Raw genomic sequence first — 23,841 nt, forward strand, 5'->3', positions numbered from 1 at the left:
ATGACTAGGATGGTAAAAGGTGGGGATTGAACCAAAAACCCTCAGATTGTAGGCACAGCCACTCTACCAACTTCGCCACGCCGTCCCCAAATATTGTTCACAAATGTGTCTAAATCTGGGTTAGTGAGCATTTCTTCTTTGCCAAAATAATCTACCTCCCCTCACAAGTGTTGCATATCCAGATGCTGAATAAACAGCATGATTATTGCACAGGTGTGCCTTAGGCTGCCCACAATAAAGTGTACATTTATATTCATATATTATTCACTCTGAGGGCAGCCATAACTGTGACGTAGCCCTCAATGAAAACAAGTTTGGCAAACCTACCTAAGAACCTCCAATTGGGGCAAAATATTAGAAACCTTTCTTTCCAGTAAAGTGAAGCTCTACGTGATGCCATCAACAATCAATATAAACAAGGTGTTTTTATTGCGATCCAGGCACAATTTTTGATGCAGCATTTGTATGAATATCATTAGCGGGTGCAGGTGTACCTAATGAAGTCTTAGAGCTTTCCTTTGATGTTGCAAAGAAAACGCACTGGAAGCTTGTGACATTTAATCTCTGGTGAAATATTTAAAAAAAAAGAAAAAAAAAAGCCATCTCTCTGGCAGTTACCATGACGACGTTGGCCAAATGTGCCGAGCAGAGAGCGTAGACCCCGCCGGAGCCCCCCACCACTGGAGCACGCATGTCGGTGATGGACACTGTCAGTGAGCCTGCGGATAGAAAACACAAACATAGGCAAGTGAAGAAGAGCACATTTGACCACACTGCCTGCCATATCAATACCGTGTAAATACCTACATTTCATATTGTACTATATTACTAAAGCAGATGTGAGAAGTGGATGTCCTGTTCAGAGAGCATGAAGAGGAGGAAACAAAAGAGTGGACTGGAGGGTGAGCTTATTCATCACGCTTCATTCAGCACAAGTCACCTTGCTTTGGGCCTTTTTCCAAATAGTGCAGACATCTATTTGAGTTAGCAGTTACACTATGTCACATGTGTGCAAACTCTTATTTTGTGAATCAATGAGAGGTCGGACTTCCTGTGAATCCTATTTGCAGACATTTTGTGCAAATTGTCCAATTTTAGGGACAGAGGAAAAAAAAAAGCGCGATATATAATTTGGTATACACATTTTAATAAAAACAGGTTACAAAAGCTTCTTTGGCTGCTGACGTCAGATGTTTAGACACAGGCATGGCCTAAAATATCTGTTTGGAAATGAAATCTTGACAATGTTGTCCGTTATTTACCTGTTGTGTGTTAAGTTGCTATGTGATGGTTGTGAAGTGAAGTGAATTATATTTATATAGCGCTTTTCTCGAGAGACTCGAAGCGCTTTACATAGTGACACCCAATATCTAAGTTACATTTAAACCAGTGTGGGTGGCACTGGGAGCAGGTGTGTAAAGTGTGTTGCCCAAGGACACAACAGCAGTGACTAGGATGGCGCAAGCGGGAATTGAACCTGCAACCCTCAAGTTGTTGGCACGGCCACTCTACCAACCGAGGTATGCCGCATTATTTCTTTGCTATAGTAAGTCAGACTCTTATGTTGAGTAATGAGTAAATTAATTTTGAGACCCCGGAACTAAACAAATACTAAAATTCCATGGTTGGGAATCACTTACTAGATAATCAAACCAGAGGTCGACAACCTGTGGCTCTTTAGCGCCGCCCTAGTGGCTCCCTGTACCTTTTTCAGAGATGTGTGAAAATGGAAAAAGATGAAGAAAAAAACACACTTTTTGTTGTAATATATTTTCTGTTTGAGAAACACCTCACACAAACCTTCCTAATTGTTGGCAATCCCACTGTCCATGTTATACATGAGTCACTGATGAGAGTACAGTATATGCCAGGCATAGTGGCGTAGTGGGATAGTGGCCATGTGCAACCCGAGGGTCCCTGGTTCAATCCCCACCTAGTACCGACCTCGTCACGTCCATTGTGTCCTTGAGCAAGACACTTCAACCTTGCTCCGGATGGGTGCTGCATGGCAGCTCCCTCCATCAGTGTGTGGATGTGTGTGAATGGGTAAATGTGGTAGTGTCAAAGCACTTTGAGTACCTTGAAGGTAGAAAAGCGCTATACGAGTACAACCCATTTACCACTTACCAAGCACCGTTTTGTCCTAATTTTGTCGGTCTTTGAACTCACCGTAGTTTGTTTACATGTACAACTTTCCCCGAATCTGCCACAGAAAGACATGTTTTATGTCACTCGTTCTTTGTCTCATTTTGTCCACAAAACGTTTTATGCTGTGTGTGAATGTACAAAGGTGAGCGCTTTGTTGATTTTATTGATTTGCTGGAGTGCTTATCAGGCATATTTGGTCAATTCATAACCGAAAGCAAATTAATGCTAACATGCTATTTAGGCTAGGTGAATGTACATATTACATTATTATGCCTCGTTTGTAGGTATATTTGAGCTCATTTTATTTCCTTTACTTATGTCCTCTGTGTATTTAATGTATATTTGCATTTCTTACGACACATCATCTGTATGTAATATTGGCTGCATTTCTCATAGTTGTTTGTCTGCCATGTTGTTCCAGGCCACAGCAAACGTTACCCAGATTGCAAAGATTGTACAGACAGCCTGCCGTTTCTTGGACACACACCTCTGGCATACTTGCCAAACTTGAGACCTCTGATTTTGGGAGGTGGGGGGCGTGGTCAGGGGTGGGCGTGGTCGGGTGTGGGGCGGAGGCGTGGTTGAGGGCGTGGTTGGGGCGGGGGGCGTGGTTAAGAGGGTAGGAGTATATTTGCAGCCAATTCACCAACTCGAGTATTTCATATATATTTCATATGTATATATATATATATATATATATATATATATATATATATATATATATATATTTGTATATATGTATGAAATACTTGACTTTCAGTGAATTCTATCTATATTAAATAAAATAAATAGTTGAATTTCAGACGGCACCTATGAAATACACAGTAATAAAAACACAGTTGTTCTACTAACTGTACTTTGCTTGCTGGTTACTAAAAAAACAAAAACAACAACACTTACCTTTCACTGTTTGAGTAACCTTTGTTCTACCATTTGCGTACTGGCCAATCAAAAAGCAACCATGGACATAACGCTGTAGCCAAAATTCACCAAGATGTGGCAACAAACGCCTTAGATCACTCTATTTACCATATTACAGACGGCGTCGCCATGGCTGTAACTTCCTCGTTCTTCTGCTTTGTCTCCTTGTGTGTGCAGTTTTTTATTAAAATCCGTAGATGTTGTAACGTGATTGGGCAGACAAGCTGTTTATATATGGGAAAGCGGACGTGAAAACAGGCTGTTCCCACTCATGTCCGCATGGAGCTGGAGGGGGCGTGGCCTCCAGCTCCGGCTGAATTTCGGGATATTTTCGAGAGAAAATTTCTTCCGGGAGGTTTTCGGGAGTGGCGCTGAATTTCGGGAGTCTCCCGGAATATCCGGGAGGGTTGGCAAGTATGACCTCTGGCCATTCTGAGCCAGTCATTTCCAGAAGTTATCTCATCCTGTGAGAAGCCACCATCTTACTAATGATTTCCAATGCTGTAAAAATGTGTAGAATAAAAACGACAATACAACATTTCTGTCAACAAATATTTCCTCCAGCCATTGATAGTAGGCTAATATAGCTAATATAGACACTTACATCATGTGTTGCCTTCATCATTACACTTATAAATGGCTTTTAATTTTTTGTGGCTCCAGACAGATTTTTTTTTTTGTATTTTTGGTTCAATATGGCTCTTTCAACATTTTGTGTTGCCGACCCCTGTCATAGACCAACACAATGACGCATGCACTTCTTGGAATCCCCATGTACAAAGTGACAGCGCACAGTAGAAAGCACAGTGTCAAGTTAGCATTGTAAATTATGCAAATGGTGGGGATACGGAATGCCTGGAGGGGTCGATGAAAGCAAACAGTCTCACTTTCAATGCAGTTGGAGACGCCATGTCAAATCTAAAACGCACATATTCAGCGTGTGAGCACAAAGAGTAAACATTGTGCTAAAAAGAAAAAAAGTTGATGGGCCCGAGGCAGAGCTGGTGCTGATGCTGGAAAGACGGATGGTAATCAGAGTGGCGTTCCTGAGTCATTCATCCCGGCCCCCCTCGCTCCTTCCTGCACCTGTGGGGAGGCTGCTTTTGTCAGGATTTATGGGTGCATATGAAGGCTGATGCCTCAGCTACAGATTGAAGGAGATCCACCGCTTCAACCTAACTACAATTTCACAGTCTAGCGCAGAATGTGTGTGTGTGAATGTGTATGTCAGGTGAATTGGCTCTTCTCCTCAAAGAAAAGAAGAATTTGAATTGGGGCAACTTTATCTGCATCATTTTGCCCTTGTATTTTTTTTCTTACATTTTTCTTTTACAGTTTCACAGCAATGGATCTACTTTGCTTTCACAAGGCGAAACCTTGAGGTATAGTGTTCATCTTTTGTCATGCTAAACATAACAGGGTCCTTTATTATGGTAAAATGATTATGGGTTTAGGTAGGAGCTTATATACGTTTAAAATACCTTCAAAACATGCAAATATACATCTGTTTCTGGTTATTATCACATGGTTATCATTAATATTTATAAACCAAACATGCAGTTTTAGCTTTACTTTCCTGATACCGCTATACATATCAGCCAAAAATGTGGAAGCTTTGTCAAAATGAGAAATGAGAAACTGTGTCTGTACTTTTGACTGGTATTGTATCAAAACATGTGTCAAAATAAAAATACAGAACTTACTTAGTTACTCTGTGTAGTAAAACAAATTAAATAAAAAAGAAAACCAAATAAAGTAAAAAACAAACAAAAAAAAACACATATCCTGCCTGTTCAATGCTCTAAGTAAAGTAAATATAAAGGAAAATAAACTGATTTAAAGTATAAATAAGTAAGTAAAAATGTATCAAAATGTATAATTTTATATTATTTGATATGAAATTAACACATGCGGAAATTTTAAAAAATACATATTTTGTTTCTGCCACTTATCAAGTTCCGTGTTGAAAACAGAATAACATAAAACAAAAGATTGACACTAAAGAAACCATACAAAATTAGTTTTGGCTCCACAATGACAATACACAGTATATTTAACATTTCACATGAATCATTTTCCTCAACACTTGCATTAAAGGTGTTCCGACTGTTTATCATTTATTAATTTTGTTCAATCAAAACTGTTTTCAGTAGAAATAGAAGCAGTAGAAGCATTTAAGTATGTATACGTATAGCCTTTAGATAGACCCCCATTTTCAACCAGTGGATCTGCCATCTTTTTTCTGCTCTGCCCCCCTCTCCTGCGTGGAGAGGTTATTAGGTGACCACAGATGACGCGCTAGCTGTTCAAAGTCGGGACCCGGCGTGGACCACTCATCTGTGCATCAGTTGGGGACGTCTCTGCGCTGCTGACCTATTTCCGCTCAAGATGATCCCCTGCTGGCCTCACTATGGACTGGACTCTCATACTATTAACTAGATCCACTCCACGTCAATTGCACCGGTTGTGCAATTTGATGATTTTCCTACTTGACATCCAGTGGGTGACATTTCTAAATGTGGTCTAACGATGCCACTAGATTAAAACCGGACAAATGTCAAGGGCATTAAAAGCAATTTTGGAGCAAAAGTTCTTGTATTATTTAAAGTTATCGAGCGAGTTGCCGCAAGACACCTGGTGTCAGGTAGCAGGGATATCTCCAACTTTGTCTGAGCAGACAAGCCGAGGGTCTACAGGGAGTTTCAGCCGCCTTTTACTGCGCTGCTGAGGCCCTCCCTGATACAGTATGAATATTAAACAGACCTGTCATGTGAGCTCTGCTGCTTAGCCGGGATTTAAGATTTAGGGCTCTCACACTCCTGCAGAAGCCGAGCTGGGTGGTGTACGATTAATTCCGGCGCGGAGCCGACACGCCGCATCTCATGCACACTTTATTTAGTGTCGCCATCATTTCCATCGACATCCACAAAGCCTGCAACATCCAGCGAGTAAAACGCGTCACTTTGTGCGGAGCAAGGGTCAGCCGCACGACCAAACTACCTCAAGTCTAATCCTCAGTGCTTAGCCTTTCTGTCAAACTAAACTTGAAGCAGCCAAACGTTTTACCTTCAGCAGGCCCTCTGCTACGGGACTGCTGCACTCTATCCCAGATAAAGCCCAGACGTGTGGCGCTAAGCTGATCTGAGGCCAGACTTTGACAGAGCCTGAGGCGTCGCCCCTCGGTCGCCGTCACACAACCGAGGCGGAAATATCCGAAATGTCAAAACAATCCTCACGTTACAGCGCACAGGTTTAAACAAAACAACTCATGCATTCTTTTCTCGCGCCTGCCTGGAAATTACTACGTACACTTTGACGAGTAGTGAGTTTGCAGAGCAAAACTGCCGCCTGGTGGCGTTTGATATGTATTGCAGGTACTATAAGAACTCGGTTCCAATCCCCGTTCTGCGGTTATTATCTGACCCTGCCTTGTTGCTGTCACAGATACTGACAGACATTTCTAAACCAAAAGCTAATACTGCATTAGCATCCCGTAAGCCAGTGTTTTTCAACCACTGTGCTGCGGCGTCTGGTGTGCCGCAGTTTCACCTATTTGGGTTAAAAGTATTTTTTGCAAACCAGTAATTATAATCTGCAAATAATGTGCAGTTGTTGAGTGTCGGTGCTGTCTAGAACTCGGCAGAGTAACCATGTTACAGCATACCGTATCAGTAGGTGGCAGCCAGTAGCTAATTGCTTTGTAGATGTCGGGAACACGTCGTGTGAGACGGCGATGGTTTGTCGTGATCACAATATGCAGGCAACAGCGGGAGACAGTGTGCAGGTAAAAAGTTATCTAATGCTTAAACCAAAAATAAACAAATGGTGAGTGCCCCTAAGAAAAGGAATTAAAGCTTAGGGATGGCTATGTAGAACAAAACTAAAATGGTAAAAAGGTATCTAATGCTTAAACCAAAAATAAACAAACAGGGGGTGCCCCTAAGAAAAGGGATTAAAGGCCTACTGAAACCCACTACTACCGACCACGCAGTCTGATAGTTTATATATCAATGATGAAATATTAACATTGCAACACATGCCAATACGGCCGGTTTAGTTCACGAAATTGCAATTTTAAATTTCCCGCGGAGTTTCTTGTTGAAAACGTCGCGGAATGATGACGCGTGCGCGTGACGTCACGGACTGTCAGGAAATATTAGCGCAGCACTATTTGCGGCTAAAAGTTGTCTCTTTTCATCATGCAATTAAACAGTATTCTGGACATCTGTGTTGCTGAATCTTTTGCAATTTGTTCAGTTAATAATGGAGAAGTCAAAGTAGAAAGATTGAGTTGGGAAGGTTTAGCCTTTAGCCACACAAACACACGGTTATTCCCTGTTTAAAATTCCCGGAGGTGAAGCTTTATTATGGATCAGAGCGGTCCAGCAAACATGGATCCCGACCACTTGTCAACTGGCAGGTTTCGGTGAGAAAATTGTGTTAAAAAGTCGCCTCTTACCGGAGATCTGTGGCGTTTGTGCCGTCCTTGTGTCTGCCATTACTTCCCTCAGACGCTGGCCTCAAGACACCCGTGGACACACTCCTCCGACTATCAGGTACTATTTAATCTCACTAAAACACTAGCAACACAACAGAAAGATAAGGGATTCCCCAGAATTATCCTAGTAAATGTGTCTAAAAACATCTGAATCCATCCCAATGCAATCGCTTTTTAAAAAAAAACTATTATTATTATTTTTTCTAGTCCTTTGCTATCAATATCATCATCCACAAATCTTTCATCCTCGCTAAAATTAATTGGGAAATTGTCGTTTTCTCGGTCCGAATAGCTCTTGCTGCTGGAGGCTCCCATTAAAAACAATGTGAGGACGTAAGAGCCCTCAACCTTGTGACGTCATCGTCTGCGACTTCCGGAAAAGGCGAGGCTTTTTTATCAGAACCAAAAGTTGCAAACTTTATCGTCGATGTTCTCTACTAAATCCTTTCACTAAAAATATGGCAATATCGCGAAATGATCAAGTATGAGACATAGAATGGACCTGCTATCCCCGTTTGAATAAGAAAACCTCATTTCAGTAGGCCTTTAAAGCTTAGGGACGGCTATGTAGAACGAAACTAAACTAAACTACAAAGTAAACAAAAAACAGAATGCTGGACAACAGCAAAAACTTACAGCGTGTGGAGCAGAGACGGCGTCCACAAAGTACATCCATACATGACATGACAACAATGTCCACACAAAAAAAGATAGCAACAACTGAAATATTCTTGATTGCTAAAACAAAGCAAGTGCGGGGAATAGCAGTCAAAGGAAGACATGAAACTGCAACAGAAAAAGCCTCCAAAATAAGAGTGCAAGACAAGAACTAAAACACTACACACTGGAAAACAGCAAAAAAGTCCAAATAAGTCAGGGCGTGATGTGACAAGTGGTGACAGTACACCTACTTTGAGACAAGAGCTATAGTGATGCATGCTTGGTTATGGTTTAAATTCATACCCAACAATTGCGACGACGACTTTTTATTGTCTGCTAAGTCGCATCTTTTAATAATTTCTGCTGGTGGTGTGCCTCCGCATTGTTTCAATGAAAAAAAGGTGGAAAAACACTGCCTCAAGCAACGTACAGACTGTTTACTGCCAGCCATGTTCTTATAGGCTGTATGCATCCTTTGCAAAGGAATGCACATAAAGAGGCCGCCCCCCATTTTGGATGGTGGGCATATAACGATTAGTTAATGTCCACGCTGCTTTATTTGCGAGAGAGCCATTTATGGTGTATATATTCGCAGGGCACAAAGATGTGCTCCAGTCAGCACTCCTGCAGCCGAAGGGATGCCTCTGACGGCTAATAAAACTCTGTGAATGCCTGATCAGATTTATTTGCCCAGGAGCACCAACGAGGGGCAAGGGAGCCAGATGGAGCGAGTGGGAGAAAAGCACCAAGCTGTGGTATGGCGTGGGTGGCGAGGCGAGTATTTGTGGCCCCTCACCTGTGCACTGTATACATGCTGTAGGTGCCCCACTGTATATACTGTACTCTATTACTAATCAAGCTATAACTCGAAGACCGAATTCAATCAAATTATCAATAAATATTTTTTTTTGCTGGAGACAGGGTCATATTGATAAAGGCAAAAGTAATTATCAGTTCACACATCTGTTTATCGTTTCACATACTCATACCGCTGATGCTGTAAGACACCTGTTGGCATTATGATTGATGTTTAGAGCTGTCACAGTTAACACCTTTCCGCATGCAAATATTCACAAGAATTTGATGCATTATTCGCCGATTAATCCCACAATTTATTATAACTGCAGAAATGCTCCTTGACCTTAATTGTATTTGTGACGAAATATTGGGGTCTTTTTAAAAGTGAATGCAACTTATGCAAGGAAATATTTCACTGTGATTAATTATGATTATTCAAAATTCAAACATGTGATTAATCTAATTAAAAATGAATTGTCAGTACGACAAAACCCAAAACCAGTGAAGTTGGCACGTAAATCGTAGATAAAAACAAAATATTAAGGATTTCCTAATCCTTTTCAACCTATACTCAATTAAATAGACTGCAAAGACAAGATACTTAACGTTCGAACTGGAAAAATGTTATATTTTTTGCAAATATTAACTTATTTAGAATTTGACTGCAACATGTTTCAAAAAAGCAGTTGAAGTTTCAGTTTATTTCAAACATGCATACGATACAATGTAACACCGCATATTTCCAGTTGTTTTATTACAGCACGTCCGAAAAGGAGTCGGAAGAAGCTGAGCTTATTTAATTCTACCCCTTTTCATACCATAGCAGTTTTATCCCATTTACTTGTTCTCTGTAACAGAACAGTGAATAGTACATGAATAATATACCATAGTAAGTAAACAAATATTAAATACATTATCTAAAAAAACCCCAACAACAACCAAAAAACAACAAAATAAATAAATGAAAGAAGAATTCAAGATGTTCATCATAATTATTGTTTTGTGTACTTTGTGAACACTTGTAGTTTGAATAGTCTCTTAAAGTGAATCATATTCGTGCTTTGTCAGATTTATTTGATTAATCCTTTCCATAATTAAATTCCACATACTGATATGCGAAAGGTTTTAAGTTTTGTAGAATTTTCTATTAAATTATTAGAAGGGCATGTTTATGGTGTTATTTTCAACATTCATACAGCTACACTATGATACATCACATATTTCCAGTTTTCTCATTAAAACATGTCCAAAAAGGAGTAGGGAGAAGCAGAGCTTGGTAAATCCTACCCTTTTTCCATTTCATTGCAAATCCAAAAACATTTGTTGGTTCACCTCCTGTGCTCACTTGTAACACAAACAAATTAAATAAAGTTCAAAACTGGTGTTTATATATGGTGATTCACATAAGGCGGGGAATAAGATGATCTAATTTTTCAATAAGGTTCAAGATGTTTATCAGGATGCTTTGTAAACACTATGAGTTTGAACCGTTTCTTAAACTGAATCATATTAGTACATTCTTTGATCGAGAGGTCAAAGAATTCCAGGGGTCCCCAAGCATTTTGACTCGGGGGCTGCTTTGGGTTGAAAAAAATTGGCCAGGGGCAAGGCTGTGTGCGTATGTGTGTGTGAATACATATATATATATATATATATATATATATATATATATATATATATATATATATATATATATACCTCATGCAGTAATTGACTAAAAGAGTGCGCACTTGCCGCACGTTAGCCCGTCACTGCAGCGCGAGCACGATGATGTCACGTTATCGAAGGGAAAATGCATTTTTAGACAATATGATTTGCCTAAGTGGCAAGGAGACCCCGAGAGTAACAAGCGGTAGAAAATATATGAGAAAGGACAAATTAAAAAAAAAAGTTGAGACTTTCCTTGGGCCGGATTTTGGACGCTGGCGGGACGTATTTGGCCCACAGGCCGTAGTTTGGGGACCCCTGACCTAAACTTTACCGATACCGGCTGTTTTTTTTCCTGTACTTTTATTGTCATATTTTCAGAATGTGTTTGTTCTATTTTTGGCCAAAGTAAGAAGAAGAAAACAATCTGAAGTTGTCTTTTTTGTTTTGTTTTATTGCCATAATTTAAATAGTCCAGCCCGTGTGTGCGCAGATTTCCCTCCATGCGGCCCCTGAGCTCAAATGAATTGGACAACCCCGAGTATTACAGTATACAGTGGGGCAAAAAAGTATTTAGTCAGCCACTGATTGTGCAAATTCTTCCACTTAAAATGATGATAGGGGTCTGTAATTTTCATCATTGGTACACTTCAACTGTGAGAGACAGAATGTGAAAAAGAAATCCAGGAATTCACATTGTAGGAATTTTAAAGAATTTATTTGTAAATTATGGTGGAAAATAAATATTTGGTCAACCATTCAAAGCTCTCACTGATGGAAAGAGGTTTTGGCTCAAAATCTCACGATACATGGCCCCATTCATTCTTTCCTTAACACGGATTAATCTTCCTGTCCCCTTAGCAGAAAAACAGCCCCAAAGCATGATGTTTCCACCCCCATGCTTCACAGTAGGTCTGGTGTTCTTGGGATGCAACTCAGTATTCTTCTTCCTCCAAACACGACGAGTTGAGTTTATACCAAAATGGATACATTGATGATACAGCAGAGGATTGGGAGAATGTCATGTGGTCAGATGAAACCAAAGTAGAACTTTTTGGAATAAACTCAACTCGTCGTGTTTGGAGGAAGAAGAATACTGAATCGCATCCCAAGAACACCAAACCTACTGTGATGCATGGGGGTGGAAACATCATGCTTTGGGGCTGTTTTTCTGCTAAGGGGACAGGACGATTGATCCGTGTTAAGGAAAGAATGAATGGGGCCATGTATCGTGAGATTTTGAGCCAAAACCTCCTTCCATCAGTGAGAGCTTTGAATGGTTGACCAAATACTTATTTTCCAACATAATGAACAAATACATTCTTTAAAATTCCTACAATGTGAATTCCTGGATTTTTTTTCACATTCTGTCTCTCACAGTTGAAGTGTACCTATGATGAAAATTACAGACCTCTGTCATCATTTTAAGTGGGAGAACTTGCACAATTGGTTGCTGACTGACTAAGTACTTTTTTGCCCCACTGTATGTAACAGCTGTAGCAAAAAAAAAAAAAGGGCAGCATAAAATAGAGGATGGATCCAGCAGACATTGGACATTATAAACAAAGAGAGGTAGCCACCATAGAAGAAACTTGAGACTTCCCACAGGTGGTATTTTTGAGACCCCTGATCTATTCCATAATTTAATTCCACATACTGATATGCTGAAGGTTTTCAGTGTTGTATTGGACATGCATACAAATGTAGTACTTAACTCTCTGTAAAATATTCCAAATTCTGGTGAGAACATGCATTTTTATTACTGCAGTAATGACCTTTAACATGTCTTAGTAAAGTCTCATGACTGTGTGTGAAAGCAGTTGGTACCGGACTAATGATGTTTTCACTAAAGCTGTGGGAGACGGTGGGTTTGTACATAATGAGGAAGAGATGGACGACCACATGTGTGGTAGTTGATATTGTCATTACATAGAAGCCAATTTTAGATGTGTTTGATCCTGCACTAGTTGACTGATGTTGTTGGGTTATAGTGTGGAAGCGCGCCGAGGCCTCCGTGAGACTTCTTTAACGTCGCTCTGATGTTGCGATGTAGTCTACCCTGCTTTGCCTCACACGTCTCTCAACGACTGCAGGTCTTTAGGTTCCCCCTTGCCAGTGTGTCACGCCGCCACATCCACTATTCATGCAAATTGATGGCAGTTTGCAAAGACATGCATGCAGGATCAATATGATCATATCTACCGGCAGGAAATAGACAGGCTTGTTGCTCGGCAGACAGCGACTCTCATTTAGTTTTCAGAAATGATGACAGGGAGGCGTTTACTGTCTGGAGCTCTAGTGCAGAATATGAACGATTCCAAACAAAAGGGCTTCAGGTGTTTGAGTACAGACGTACAGAGTAAGCCACTATTGTTTGTCATGCCAGCTTCTTGCTTGGCTATGATTGATAACATGCAAGATGATCAAGGTCAGGCTGCTGCTTGCCGTTTTGTGACCAAAACGTTACTGAAGCTCCACCCACTCCAAAGCAGGCAGGGTGACCTTGGCACTATGCAGAAGCGGCCGCCGTAATTATGATAATTCCAAACCCACCCTCCCCCGCTATACACGCTCACCCCTTCTTGGGCGACACCGAGCGCCTCTGGGAACTTACAACAGTCCATAAAAATAAAGATGAAATATTTCTACTCTGACCAGAGGTCAGTATAATAATCAGTTCGTCGAGTGGGTGGTTCAATAATTGCATCTTGAAGTAATGAGGCAAAATGGTGTGCATTACTTGTCAGGAACCAGCAGAGGCGCTTTTGATTCAACGAGTTTGCGAAACAACACAAAATGGCAGCTATGTCAACATTCCTAATTATTTATCTTCCAAACAATTTTAATCAACCAATCCAATTTCTATGTAGTCAGAAGTAATTTAGTCTAATATCCATCCTATCCTAACTGCAACAATCTGTAACTGTTTGCCTTTTTCTTTTTAATTTCCTATAACTTCTTTTAAATAGAATATTTAAAAACTTTTTTGACTGACACTTAAACGTAGACTGTATTGATCTACAAGGGACATTTTTCCACACAGTAGCACAGTTTCAAAGGATGGAAAGGGTAAGGATGGAAAGGATAATGCAGGTATTAAGTACACTAACGTACCATAGTAGCAATATAAAATATAACATATATGTAATATTTACAAATTATGTATACATTATATAATATATACTGCTATATAAAATTTTCATACAGTATATACAATATATAACAAATCCCAATGACAATGTACAATATTACAGTATATGTAACGACCTCAGCGAAAAAAAAAAAAAGAAAAACATCATAAAATAGAGTAGATCCAGCAGAAAATAGACATTACAAAGAAAGAGAGGTAGCTAAGATAGAAGCGGTCAGGTAATAGACAGATATCATCTATTGCGGCATGGCAAGTAAATATATACAGCTGGATGGAGTGCAGAGTTTTCTGGTCCATACCCAAATAAATTGTGGAATTAATGTTTTATTTTAATTTGTTCACACAAAATTGCTAGTATTTATGGCATATTTCCAGATAAATATGATGATTTAGGAACTTTATCTTAAAAGTACAAAAGCGCGATACAAGTATAACCCATTTACTGTGTATGCAGTCAAAAGTTGACATTATGTTTGGAGGAGAAAAGGTAAAGCCTTCAATCTCAGGAATACCACCCCTACCGTCATGCATGGTGGTGGTAGTATTATGCTCTGGGCCTGTTTTGCTGCCAATGGAACTGGTGCTTTACAGAGAGTAAATGGGACAATGACAAAGGAGGATTACCTCCATATTCTTCAGGACAACCTAAAATTATCAGTCCGGAGGTTGGGTCTTGGGTGCAGTTGGGTGTTCCAACAGGACAATGACCCCAAACACGTGTCAAAAGTGGTAAAGGAATGGCTAAATCAGGCTAGAATTAGGGTTTTAAAACGGCCTTCCCAAAGTCCTGACTTAAACGTGTGGACAATGCTGAAGAAACAAGTCCATGTCAGAATACCAACACATTTAGCTGAACTGCACCAATTTTGTCAAGAGGAGTGGTCAAAAACTCAACCAGAAGCTTGTGGATGGCTACCAAAAGTGCCTTATTGCAGTGAAACTTGCCAAGGGACATGTAACCAAATATTAACATTACTGTATGTATACTTTTGACCCAGCAGATCTGGTTACATTTTCAGTAAACCCATAATCCATACATTAAAAAAAATAAACTTCATGAATGTTTTTGTGACCAACAAGTATGTGCTCCAATCACTATTACAGAAAAATAAGAGTTGTAGAAATGATTGGAAACTCAAGACAGCCATGACGTTATGTTCTTTACAAGTGTATCTTTTGACCACAACTGTATATTTTTTATTCTTTTTACAATTTGTAATTGTACATATTTTTTGTGGTTCATATCTATATAAATGTGTTCATTACATAATTTGAGATAAAAAAACAAACTGATTTTATTTATGGCTCATCACACTAATAGTATTTTATTTGTATTTTTTTTAAAACAAAATTGTTTCCATTTTATCCATGATACATATCCATCCATCCATTGTTTACCGCTTATTCCCTTTGGGGTCGCGGAGGGCGCTGGTGCCTATCTCAGCTACAATCAGGCGGAAGGCGCAGTGCACCCTTGACAAGCCGCCACCTCATCGCAGGGCCAACACAGATAGACAGACAACATTCACACTCACAGTCACACATTGGGGCCAACTTAGTGTTGCCAATCAACCTATCCCCAGGTGCATGTCTTTGGAGGTGGGAGGAAACCGGAGTACCCGGAGGGAACCCACGCATTCGCGGGGAGGACATGCAAACTCCACACAGGAACCCTGACTACTCAGGACCTTCGTATTGTGAGGCAGATGCACTAACCCCTCTTCCACCGTGAAGCTCAATGATACATATTCAGATGGAAATTAAAATAGAGGAATTTGTTGATTTTTTATTTATTTTTTGTTTTACAATATATGCATATCCTAAATATGGTAAACACAATGTTTTTTTTAACACAATTTAATTGTATAGATCTGATCTATGACCCATAAGCAGACAAAAGTGTTATACCACAAGACATATATCTTGGTTTAATATACATTTTTGGATTTCCTGGCGTAAATCCTGATTAATATTTTATTTACAGAATTGATTTTATATTTATTTCGGGTGATTTATTTTTTATTTTCGTACTCACATAAATATGTGATCTGAGGAATATATTTACACTTCTTACAGTTACGGTCAGCATGCATTGAAGTGAGGTGGCGGAGTAAACCAGCAGATGGGTCACTTAGGGATTTACTACATAAAAAAGTTACACTGACAGGAGTGGGATTTTTGGTGGAGGTCTGCACACCAATTAGTGCCATTTTTTTTTCTGAATGAAGGAGTATTGGATCTCCTTAAAATATTTTACGTATTTTTTATGAATGCACTTCTCTAAGGGACAAGACACACAGAATATTTGATGGCCTACATTGTGTGTGTGAGTGTGTGTGTGGGCAAAGCAGAGACATGGTGTGTTTACTGTAGCATGTGATGTTGGTAAAACAGGAGATTGTCTCCTATCCCTCGGGCCTCAAGCTTGGCTCTGTTTCCACTGAAGAAGGTTGTGATTCTATTTGGATCCCTGGTTTGTTGTCCTCCAATATTCTTTTGTGGGGGACTTGACTGCACCGATGTAGACTTTTTGACAAGATTCTTTCTTCAAAAAGATAATAATGTTCAGTGACCTTGTCATATATAAAATAGAACATACCCATCAGGCACAAGACATTGATACAACATTGATTATGTGTACATGTTTTTAAAAAAAATAGTTGTATTTGTAAATTTAGACAACATTGATGTCCAACGTTGGATCAATGTTGTTGGTTGGGAAATGATCAAATTTCAATGATCAAACAACGTCACAACCTGACATTGAATAAACGCTGTCAAAAAGCACGTTGTTTCAATGTCGTATTTGTGTTGGAAAATGACCAAAATTCAAAGAGCAAATCAACGTCAGAACCCAAACATTGATTAAACGTTGTCAAAAAGCATTGGGGTTCTCTCTCAGGTTTCTCATTGTCATCCAACTGGGTTGAGTTTTTCCTTGCCCTGATGTCAGATCTGAACCGAGGATGTCATTGTGGCTTGTGCAGCCCTTTGAGACACTTGTGATCTAGGGCTATATAAATAAACATTTATTGATTGATTGATTGAACTTTAGGTTTGAGTTGCTCAACGTCAGGACCAAATTCAACAAGTTCTCAACGTTGTTTTAATGTCTTGTGCCTGCTGGGTACATTAAGAAATACAAACCCCGTTTCCATATGAGTTGGGAAATTGTGTTAGATGTAAATATAAATGGAATACTATGATTTGCAAATAATTTTCAACCCATATTCAGTTGAATATGCTACAAAGACAACATATTTGATGTTCAAACTGATAAATTTTTTTTTTTTGCAAATAATCATTAACTTTAGGATTTGATGCCAGGAACACGTGACAAAGAAGTTGGGAAAGGTGGTAATAAATACTGATAAAGTTGAGGAATGCTCATCAAAAACTTATTTGGAACATTCCACTGGTGAGCAGGCTAATTTAGAACAGGTGGGTGCCATGATTGGGTATAAAAGCAGCTTCCATGAAATGCTAAGTAATTCACAAACAAGGATGGGGCGGGGGTCACCAATTTGTAAGCAAATTGTCGAACAGTTTTAGAACAACATTTCTCAACGAGCTATTGCAAGGAATTTAAGGATTTTACCATCTACGGTCCGTAAAATCATCAAAAGGTTCAGAGAATCTGGAGAAATCACTACATGTAAGCAATGATATTACAGACCTTTGACCTCTTATGCAGTACTGCATCAAAAACCAACACCAGTGTGTAAAGGATATCACCACATGGGCTCAGGAACACTTTATAAAACCACTGTCAGTAACTAAAGTTGGTTGCTACATCTGTAAGTGCAAGTTAAAACTGAGCTATGCAAAGCAAAACCCATTTATCAACAACACCAAGGAACGCCGCTGGCTTCGCTGGGCCCGAGTTCATCTAAGATGGACTGATGCAAAGTGGAAAAGTGTTTTGTGGTCTGACGAATCCACATTTCAAATTATATTTGGAAACTGTGGACGTGGTGTCCTCCGGAACAAAGAGGAAAATAACCATCTGGATTGTTATATGCGCAAAGTTCAAAAGCCAGCATCTGGGAAGGTATGGCGGTGCATTAGTGCCCAAGACATGAGTAACTTACACATCTGTGAAGGCACCATTAATGCTGAATGGTCCATACAGGTTTTGGTGCAACATATGTTGTCATCCAAGCAACATTATCATGGACGCCCCTGCTTATTTCAGCAAGACAATGCCAAGCCACGTGTTACAACGGCTTCGTAGTAAAAGAGTGCGGGTACTTTCCTGGCCCGCCTGCAGTCCAGACCTGTCTTTCATCGAAAATGTGTGGCGCATTATGAAGCGTAAAATACAACAGCGGAGACCCCGGACTGTTGAACGACTAAAGCTCTACATAAAACAAGAATGATAAAGAATTCCACTTTCAAAGCTTTAATAATTAGTTTCCTCAGTTCCCAAAACGTTTATTGAGTGTTTTTAAAAGAAAAGGTGATGTAACACATTGGTGAACATACCCTTTCCCAACTACTTTGGCACATGTTGCAGCCAAGAAATTCTAAGTTAATTATTGTTTGCAAAAAAAGATCAAGTTTATGAGTTTGAACATCAAATATCTTGTCTTTGTAGTGCATTCAACTGAATATGGGTTGAAAAGGATTTGCAAATCATTGTATTCCGTTTATATTTACATCTAACACAATTTCCCAACTCATTTGGAAACGGGGTTTGTAATATAGGACATATTTCCTACTTCTGTATAACATGTTTCATTCTACAAATGGTCATTTATCGTGATTATGATGATTCATTGTGGTGACAGTTTTCCTCTTTACCCTCTTTCTAACAAAAATATCGTTAATGGAGTTGCTCCATGTCTGACAGCGCCATTAGAGTCGGGATGAGGCGTCGAAAATGGATGAGGCTGTATTTAACGACATTTACAAGCGCAGGCTTTTAAATGAATTGTAAAAGTAGACAAGAGGCCATGAACAGATGGTCCACGTGCTTTTTCTGGATGACTCACATACACTTTTAATGTCGTCTAAACTCAAAGACTGTCATTTTAAGTAAATATAGACATGCAAATTGTTTGTCAAATATGGGCTCCTTTGAACACATAAGTATTGATTGATTGATTGATACTTTTATTAGTAGATTGCACAGTACAGTACATATTCCGTACAATTGACCACTAAATGGTAACACCCGAATAAGTTTTTCAACTTGTTTGAGTCGGGGTCCACGTTAATCAATTCATGGTAAAGTGAAGAGCCATGCAAGGTAGAGGCTTGTGTTGTTACACCACCTGGAATAGAAAACAGTAAAAACTATTTTGATAAGAATTTGGTAGGAGAGCAGACAAAGGATACCTCGGCCCTATTTAAAGTAAAAATGTAGGTTGAGTTCCAATTTATTCAACCACCAAACAAATCCAACAGTCCTTTTGTGCAGCTGGAGATTTGACGACAATTTTCAAGAAAAGTTCACTTCTAAAGTACAACACATCTGCATATTCCCAACTGGATTTTTGTATGATATCTGGACCATATTTTCCTCACAATTGTTTGGTTGAGTTCTAAGTTGTTCAATCACGAAATAGATCTAACCTTCCTTCCTGAAGATTTCACCGACAATTTTTTTTTAGAAAAAGTACACCTTTGAAGTAGAACAAAACTTTTTTTTTTTTCAATTGCTTAGGTTTTGGATTTTCTTATGATTCTTCGACCATATTTTCCCTGCAAATTTTAGTTTGATTCCAAAGCTGTTCAGCCGCCCAGTTATTAAAACGGTCCTTTTGGACGACAGATTTTCATAAAAATTAAGGCTCTAAATATCATATATATATTTATATTGTTTATTGTTATTGTTTAGATTAGGGTGTTTCTGATGATACTTCGACCCTATTTTCCTTAAACATTATATAGGTCAAGTTTTATGTTTTTCAACCACCAAATTAATCAAACGCTCCTCTTGTACAACTTAAAATTTGACCAAAAAATTCAGAAAAAGTACAGCTCTAAAGTAGAACAAATGTTTGTATTTCTAATTGTTGAGGTTTTGGAGTTTCTTGTGATAATTCGAATCTATTTTCCTTAAAGAATTGTAGGTTGACTCTGAAGTTGTTCAACCACCAAACCTATTGAACGCTCCTTTTGGACAACTGCAGATATGACTATCATTTTCATGAGAATGAAGGCTTTAACATTTTACATGAATTCATGTTTATAATTGTTTAGGTTTCAGATTTTTAAATTTTTTTTTTATGATACTTCGACCCTGTTATTTCTTAAACATTTTAGGTTGAGTTTTGAGTTGTTCAACCAACTAATGAATCAACAATCCTTTTGTACAACAGGAGATTTGACCAACATCTTCAGGAAAAGTACACCTCTAAAGTGGAACAAAAGTTCATATTTCCATTTTTTTAGGTTTTAGATTTTCTTTTGATACTTTGACCCTCTTTTCCTTACAAATCGTAGGTAGATCTCCAAGTTGTTCAACCACCAAAATGAATCAAACGCTCCTTTTGTACAATTTAAGATTCGACCAAAAATTTCAGAAAAAAAAAGCCTCTGAAGTAGAACAAAACTTGGTATTTCCAATTGTTCAGATTTTGGATTTGCCTGCAATACCTCAACCATATTTTCCTTACTTCAGGTGGATTCTCAAGTTGTTCAACCACTAAATTCATCAACAACACCTCTGTACTTCTGGAGATTTGAACATAATTTTCATGAAAAGTACACCTCTAAAGTAGAACAACAGTTTGTATTTCCAGTTGTTCACGTTTGGGATTTTCTTGTGGTAATTACAATCTATTTTCCTTGAAACATTTTTGGTTGAGTTTCAAGTTGTTCAACCACCAAACCTATCGGACACTCCTTTTGGACAACTGCAGATTTGACCATCATTTTCATGAAAACGAAGGCTCTAAAATTGAACATGAATTCATATTTGTAATTTTTTTACGTTTTGGATTTTTTGAATGATACCTGGACCCTATTATTCCTTAAACATTTTAGGTTGAGTTTTAAGTTGTTCAACCACCAAATGAATCAACAATCCGTTTGTACAACTGGAGATTTGACCAACATTTTCATGAAAAGTACACTTCTAAAATAGAACAAAACTTGTATTTCCAATTGCTCACATTTTGGATTTGCTTATAATACATCGACCATATTTTTCTTGCAGACTTCAGGTTGATTCTGTACTACTGGAGATTTGAACATAATTTTCATGAAAAGTACACGTCTGAAGTCAGTGGACTAGTGGTTAGTGTCCGCCCTGAGATCGGTAGGTTGTGAGTTCAAACCCCGACCGAGTCATACCAAAGACTATAAAAATGGGACCCATTACCTCCCTGCTTGGCACTCAGCATCAAGAGTTGGAATTGGGGTTAAATCTCCAAAAATGATTCCCGGGCACGGGACCGCTGCTGCCCACTGCTCCCCTCACCTCCCAGGGGGTGAGCAAGGGGATGGGTCATATGCAGAGGACAAATTTCACCACACATAGTGTGTGTGACAATCATTGGTACTTTAACTTTAACTTAACAAAAGTTTGTTTTTCCAATTGCTCAGATTTTGGATTGTCTTGTGATAATTATAATTCATTTTATTTTCCTTAAAAAATCTTAGGTTGAGTTTGTTCAACCACCAAACGAATCAAACGTTCCAGTTGTAAAACTGGAGATTAGACCCAATTATTCAAGAAAATTAGGGCGTTTTAAAGTCAACCACTTTAATCAACATGTTAAGTGTAGTATTGTGCAGCTGAAACATGGACTTAATTGAGTTAATGAGCAATTTTCAAAAACATTTTTCAAATGTGTGAGCAAACGCCAAAACTCCTTGAGCATTCAGTGGCGCACACGTGAGCGACGGCAGACGTGCACACTGTTATGCCTTTATCTTTTTATTCGATTTTGTGCGCGACCTAGAATTGCCGTGCGCAGAGGACGCGTGAGCAGTGTGCAATTGCACAGGCGCGTACCTTAGAGGGAACGTTGTTGATGAGTAATAAAAATGAATTGTTTCCTGTCAATTTCACCACATACAGTTTGAAAATACAAATATAAACTTAAATAAGCGTAATGCAAGGGAAGCAAATGAGTCAAAACATGCACCCTTACTGTGTCGCCTGTGCTATTATTTTTCTGACTGGTGCAACGGTGAGTGTGCAGCAATGGACTCCAACCCCCTTCAATAGTCGCCACCTTGGCTTTGTAGCTGAAGGGGAGTTGTAAGTCAGGTTTAAAAAAGGACAGAAGAAGAGATGGTGATACCGTGATTGAAATGTGCAATGCCGATAATCAATTTAGGGCATCACTACTCTGTCAAAATGTGTGCTTTTGGGCAAGTAAGTCAGCAGCGTAGTGTGCACAGCATACTTTTAAAGGTGCACAAATCAAACGAAAGCTTTTTAAAGGCCTACTGAAATGAGATTTTCTTATTTAAACGGGGATAGCAGGTCCATTCTGTGTGTCATACTTGATCATTTGGTGATATTGCCATATTTTTGCTGAAAGGATTTAGTAGAGAACATCCACGATAAAGTTCGCAACTTTTGGTGCTGATAAAAAAGCCTCGCCTTTACCGGAAGTCGCAGAAGATGACGTCACAAGGGTGAGGGCTCCTCACATCCTCACATTGTTTTTAATGGGAGCCACCAGCAGCAAGAGCTATTCGGACCGAGAAAACGACAATTTACCCATTAATTTGAGCGAGGATGAAAGATTCGTGGATTAGATTAGATTAGATAGTACTTTATTTATTCCTTCAGGAGAGGATGATGATATTGATAGTTAAGGACTAGAAAACATAAATGAATAATACAATAAAATAAAAAGCGACTGCTCCGGGCGGCAGCAGTGTGAGCGTTTCAGATGTAATTAGACAGATTTACTAGGATAATTCTGGAAGATCCCTTATCTGCGTATTGTTTTAATAGTATTTTAGTGAGATTGTAAAGACATACCTCGAGGTCGGATGGCTGCGGTGAACACGCAGTGTCTCAGAGAGAAGCGGAGGAGCCAAGCTCCCAGCTGCCTTTTAAACAGCTACTGCAGGAGGACGAATAATCCAATGATGTCTCCGGTAACATACACATCACAATTTTCCCATCCAAAAACTTGCTGGTTGACGTAGAGAAACATGTTCGCTTGACCGCTCTGTGTTAAAAACAAAGAAACACCGTCTGTGTCTCAGTGCTAAAGACAGCTGCAATACACCGCTTTCCACCAACAGCATTGTTCTTTATAGTCTCCATTATTAATTGAACAAATTGCAAAAGATTCAGCAACACAGATGTCCAAATTACTGTGTAATTATGCAATGAAAAGAGATGACTTTTAGCCGTAACTGGTGCTGAGCTAATATTTCCTGACAGTCCTCGACGTCACGCGCACGCGTCATCATTCCGCGACGTTTTCAACAGGATACTTCGCGGGAAATTTAAAATTGCAATTTAGTAAACTAAAAAGGTTGTATTGGCACGTGTTGCAATGTTAATATTTCATCATTGATGTATAAACTATCAGACTGCGTGGTCGGTAGTAGTGGGTTTCAGTAGGCCTTTAACCTGATGGTAACAAATTAAAAAAATTTCATTTTAAGTGCAATACATGCTTTTTTAGGACACAAGAATATTCCTAACTATCGTTGAGTTGCACTATGTACGTTGCAGCACCCACAAGGAGGGACAATGGAATGGAGGATCAATCTGCAGATTAATCCAGTCAGGAGATGACTGGAAAGAAAGACGTGGTCCTGCTCTGCGAGGTGGAGCTGAGATGTTGAACAGGAGTGAAAATTACGATATAGTCTCCATATTTCCAAATCCCTTCATGTGGGAGATCCATGAAGGATTACGGCGGGGATACAAGAATGATCAAGGACTGCAGGTCTGTGTGCCTCGGTCGCTTGACAATTACAAAAATGTTCCTGTTCGCAGCACGCACACACGCCCAAGGACAAAATGTACTTTATTCTTGGGAGGGTGTAATTTGAGGTTTTCAAGAGAAGCTTTTATAAAAGAAGCCTGTGG

At 39.2% G+C, this 23,841-nt stretch overlaps 1 protein-coding gene across 4 annotated transcripts in view; it reads right to left on the reverse strand.

Moving 5' to 3' along the window:
- The window catches only part of rhbdl1 (rhomboid, veinlet-like 1 (Drosophila)), a 144,523-nt gene that overhangs the window by 10,799 nt on the left and 109,883 nt on the right, over positions 1-23,841 (reverse strand). For all 4 annotated transcript variants that reach the window (XM_061909262.1, XM_061909261.1, XM_061909263.1 and 1 more), the window contains one exon: positions 619-719. In XM_061909262.1, the coding sequence (XP_061765246.1) occupies positions 619-719 (101 nt within the window). The remainder of the gene's footprint in view (positions 1-618; positions 720-23,841) is intronic.

The sequence above is a fragment of the Nerophis ophidion genome, linkage group LG08 (assembly GCF_033978795.1).
Source record: "Nerophis ophidion isolate RoL-2023_Sa linkage group LG08, RoL_Noph_v1.0, whole genome shotgun sequence".
Taxonomy (NCBI): Eukaryota; Metazoa; Chordata; class Actinopteri; order Syngnathiformes; family Syngnathidae; genus Nerophis; species Nerophis ophidion.